Source organism: Penaeus vannamei, chromosome 39, assembly GCF_042767895.1.
Source record: "Penaeus vannamei isolate JL-2024 chromosome 39, ASM4276789v1, whole genome shotgun sequence".
In the NCBI taxonomy this organism is placed as follows: domain Eukaryota; kingdom Metazoa; phylum Arthropoda; class Malacostraca; order Decapoda; family Penaeidae; genus Penaeus; species Penaeus vannamei.
The window spans coordinates 4,507,449-4,512,448 of NC_091587.1; the positions used below are offsets into that span (position 1 = coordinate 4,507,449).

The window sequence follows — 5,000 nt, forward strand, 5'->3', positions numbered from 1 at the left end:
TTGACATCTCGTCACATTTGACTGTCACTTAAGAGCCCAGCTGATGCCACCCGTAGTCAAGCTCACGTCATATAATGTCAGGTCATCTAGAATCTCGTCGAGGAAAGCAATCACGAACGCAATCACGCCCACGGAAAAGTGGAATTGGGCAGGGCGCATCATCTGATACCAAGCTCATGTCACCTGAAATCAGGCTCATGTCACCTGAAATCAGGCTCATGTCACTTGAAATCAGGCTCATGTCGCTTGAAATCAGGCTCATGTCGCTTGAAATCAGGCTCATGTCGCTTGAAATCAGGCTCATGTCGCTTGAAATCAGGCTCATGTCACTTGAAATCAGGCTCATGTCACTCGAAATCAGGCTCATGTCACTCGAAATCAGGCTCAAGTCACTCGAAATCAGGCTCATGTCACTCGAAATCAGGCTCATGTCACTCGAAATCAGGCTCATGTCACTCGAAATCAGGCTAATGTCACTCGAAATCAGGCTCATGTCACTCGAAATCAGGCTCATGTCACTCGAAATCAGGCTCATGTCGCTCGAAATCAGGCTCATGTCACTCGAAATCAGGCTCATGTCACTCGAAATCAGGCTCATGTCACTCGAAATCAGGCTCATGTCACTCGAAATCAGGCTCATGTCACTCGAAATCAGGCTCATGTCACTCGAAATCAGGCTCATGTCACTCGAAATCAGGCTCATGTCACTCGAAATCAGGCTCATGTCACCCGAAATCAGGCTCATGTCACCCGAAATCAGGCTCATGTCACTCGAAATCAGGCTCATGTCACTCGAAATCAGGCTCATGTCACTCGAAATCAGGCTCATGTCACTCGAAATCAGGCTCATGTCACTCGAAATCAGGCTCATGTCACTCGAAATCAGGCTCATGTCACTCGAAATCAGGCTCATGTCACTCGAGGTCAAGATCATGTCACTTGAAGTCAAGCTTATATTTTCATATAACTTGTTTTCACTTACATGTCACCTGAAATCCTTTTCATGTCACCTGAAATCCTTTTCATGTCACCTGAAATCCTTTTCATGTCACCTGAAATCCTTTTCATGTCACCTGAAATCCTTTTCATGTCACCTGAAATCCTTTTCATGTCACCTGAAATCCTTTTCATGTCACCTAAAATCCTTTTCATGTCACCTAAAATCCTTTTCATGTCACCTGAAATCCTTTTCATGTCACCTGAAATCCTTTTCATGTCACCTGAAATCTTTTTCATGTCACCTGAAATCTTTTTCATGTCACCTGAAATCTTTATCATATCACCTGAAATCTTTATCATGTCACCTGAAATCTTTATCATGTCACCTGAAATCTTTATCATGTCACCTGAAATCTTTATCATGTCACCTGAAATCTTTATCATGTCACCTGAAATCTTTATCATATCACAAGAAATCCCTTTCATGTCACAAGAAATCCCTTTCATGTCACAAGAAATCCCTTTCATGTCACAAGAAATCCCTTTCATGTCACAAGAAATCCCTTTCATGTCACAAGAAATCCCTTTCATGTCACAAGAAATCCCTTTCATGTCACAAGAAATCCCTTTCATGTCACAAGAAATCCCTTTCATGTCACAAGAAATCCCTTTCATGTCACAAGAAATCCCTTTCATGTCACAAGAAATCCCTTTCATGTCACCTGAAATCTTTTTCATGTCACCTGAAATCTTTTTCATGTCACCTGAAATCTTTTTCATGTCACCTGATATTTGGCTAATGTAATCAAAAGTAAAGCTCATGGTACCTGAAATCAGGCTCATGTCATCTGAAATCAGGCTCATGTCATCTGAAATCAGGCTCATGTCATCCAAAATCAGGCTCATGTCATCTGAAATTAGGCTCATGTCATCTGAAATCAGGCTCATGTCATCTAAAATCAGGCTCATGTCTTCTAAATCGAAGCATGCCTCACCTGAAATCTCAATTGATGTCATCTAAAATCAGGCTGATGTTTTATGATATATGGCTAATAAATTCTGAAATATGGCTTCTGTCACCTAAGTATAGCTGATGTAACCTTAAGTTTGGCTGATATCAGTGAAGTTAGGCTGTGATGTGAAATTAAGTCAATGTCAGAGTCATGTCAAGATAATGTCACTTTTAGCTTAGTTTATAATAATACATCTAGTATGACGTTCTCTGACTTCAATCAGATGTCTATGGCAATATGTCAACGAATGCCATGTTCCTTTGCGTATTCCCATAATGAAAGGAAGTAATTAATGCCGTAAAATAGGTTTTCACATTTCTTCTCAATTTCCAAAATAGTTAAGAGAGTTGCCTTTCAAACAAACAAAACACAATTTCCAAAATAGCTAATAAAGTTGCCTTTAAAAAAAAAAACAAAAAAAAAAAAAAACAAGCTATGAAAATAAATAAAGTGGATACCAACTTACCTTATTATTTTCCGGCGGTTGTTAGGATGGTACTGGGCAGCTGCATCTGGATCAATCTTTTGCAACCTTTGGTATAACTCCTCTGTTGGGATCTCTGTATCTTGCCACACTGCACTCTTTGCACTATCAGCATCATCTTTCTTTCCTTCTCTTTCTTCATCACTATGATCACTACATTTTTCATTTTCCAAGGGCTTTTCTTCTTCACTAATTAACTTATTTTCCTTGGTGTTTCCTTCATGCTGCACATCACCACTTTTCTTAGCACTACCTATGGAATTATTGTTATCAACACTTTCTACACCATCGGCATCACAGCACCCAGCACTGCCATCTTCACCATCACCACTGCACTCACTACTGAGGATGGTATCACTATTTAACTTGCTCTTTTTCCAGGCATTCTCATCACCACTGGCATTTCGCTTGGACGAATGCACGTAAAACTCCTTATCCCGATCGTAGACCAACTTTTTGGCAGCTGAGTTATCCTCCTCACTGGCCGGCAGACTATCCACGAGTACATTCCACAGAAGTGACTCGATGTAGTAATTTGTGCCTCCCACTATGACAGGCATCTTGTTCTGTGAGAGGAGATTCTCCATGACAGGAAGGGCAGCATTTCGGAAGTCAACAACAGTGTACCGAGACAAGGGGTCCACAAAATCCAAGAGGTGGTGTCGCACCTGTGCCTGCTCCTCTGCTGTTACTTTATTTGTCACAATGTCCAGGCCTTTGTACACCTGTGAGGAAGAGAATGTAAAATATCCTTAAACAACAAATACAAATAAATTAAGAGCAAAAAAAATTATCATACTTCTACCTTCTAATCACCTTAAATGTATCTTACATATATTCCGTCCCCCTAAAAAATTGCAAGATTCTTTACATACTTAATAAGGTATAAATAAAATAAATAAAACCGAGTATCAATTACCACTCACTCAAACATAGTCCTATAAAATATGAAGATTTCTAGTTACAATAAAACCCTTTGATTGATTTATACATAATTTTTACAACATACCAGTAAGTAAAATTCTACATTTCCTAATAATCTGCTTTATAACTAAATTGTATATATTGTACTTACTGTTAAATATAGTCTGCTAATACATATTCTATTCACACATTGACATACCATTTACTACATATATTCTACTAAATTTTTCCTTTTATAAATAACTGCACCTTGTATGCCACGACAAATTTACTAGGAAAACATAGATACATATGACTAACACTATCAATATAACTAAAATGCATCGGACAAAGAATACAGGAGGAGAATCTCGGAAGGACATGATGCAGTTGACAGTTCTCCCGAGATGATATAAGGACAATTTTCAGCTAACTTACCTAGAAATAGGCTACGCTAATAAAAGAAATTTAAAAGAATACTTCTAAAGTACATAATAAACAAATCTAAACATAAATCTATTCACTTATAAAATGCATATAAATATGACCTGATGCATATGAGTTGCAAAGTCACACACATTACTTAATCTTCCAATTAATTAATAGAGTAAAATGTTTAAATTTCCCTGCAATCTTGTTGGTCATCTCTATTAAAAGTGTCAAAAGCTAGGGCTATTAAGCGAGGTATACAAAATTTAAAAAATCTATCAACTCTATGCATAGGCCTACATCTAACTACCTGTCAATAAACACCTGCACACAAAGGGCCTCGACAAACCATCCCTACTCCTAAAAAGCACTTTCATTTAAAGGAAAAGAACTCCTCTACCATTCCCCCTGTCCGCTGTCAAGCCTCGAGACCGGACACTTGAAGGATCTCTCTCCTAGGCAGCCAAGCACAGAGCACAAAAAGCCCCGCACCCGAAGTCCCGAGATACAAGCAAAATATTGACTGACAGCTGGGGAAATCACTATAAACAATGACCAATCACCATATACCATCGGCCCACAGCAAGATATGACGAAGCGAAGAAGCTACGGGGTGTAAATCGGCAATTCAGTGCCTGAAAGTTGCACGTGGCTCGCAATTGCACATGGACCGCATGGCGTTGCATTGCCTGCATAGCACAAGGACGAGAAGGAATAGACCATCTATTTCTCGAACATCCTTGACTTACACTCCGTAATTCCTACGATTCCGATATTTTCACTCCCAGAGGCATCGGCCGATCACTAGCTATCTATGCTCCGCTGCGAGGCATGGCCAGGAAACCGCATTACTTCCAGCCGGTGACGGAGAACCTCCTCGATCCGCCATCACACCTCCTCGAGACTCCACGTCCACATGCTCGCCCCCATCCCTTCTCCTCCAATTTTCCGGGAGATCCATTCAATTACCTGCATAGAATCCGCGCTGATGATCTCTCCTTTAAATTTGCTGGCTATTTCCAACGCCAACTTCGATTTCCCCGTCCCTGTAGCTCCCAAAACAACCACAATCGGCAGACGAGCCGCGATACACGAACTAGCTAGACTGGAAGCCATGTTGACTCGATCAGCTGATTGCTAAACCCTCGTGCCGAATCAATATTACAAACCCTAAAACAAGTTGATTTTATATATTTATGAGTCCTACTTATAAAAGATAAAATACTAGACCA

At 40.1% G+C, this 5,000-nt stretch overlaps 1 protein-coding gene across 2 annotated transcripts in view; it reads right to left on the reverse strand.

The window, feature by feature from the left end:
* Positions 1–4,890, reverse strand: part of LOC113829946 (tRNA dimethylallyltransferase) — a 223,815-nt gene extending 218,925 nt beyond the window's left edge. Inside the window, exons 1-2 of one of the 2 annotated variants that reach the window (XM_070116365.1) lie at positions 4,738–4,890; positions 2,419–3,161 (exon numbers count right to left, since the gene is read on the reverse strand). In XM_070116365.1, coding sequence (XP_069972466.1) covers positions 2,419–3,161; positions 4,738–4,884 — 890 coding nt within the window. In that variant the 5' untranslated portion in view covers positions 4,885–4,890. Of the gene's footprint in view, positions 1–2,418; positions 3,162–4,517; positions 4,670–4,737 lie in introns of those variants that run through there. The other variant, XM_070116366.1, reaches the window with a different exon arrangement.
* Positions 4,891–5,000: the final 110 nt, after the last annotated feature.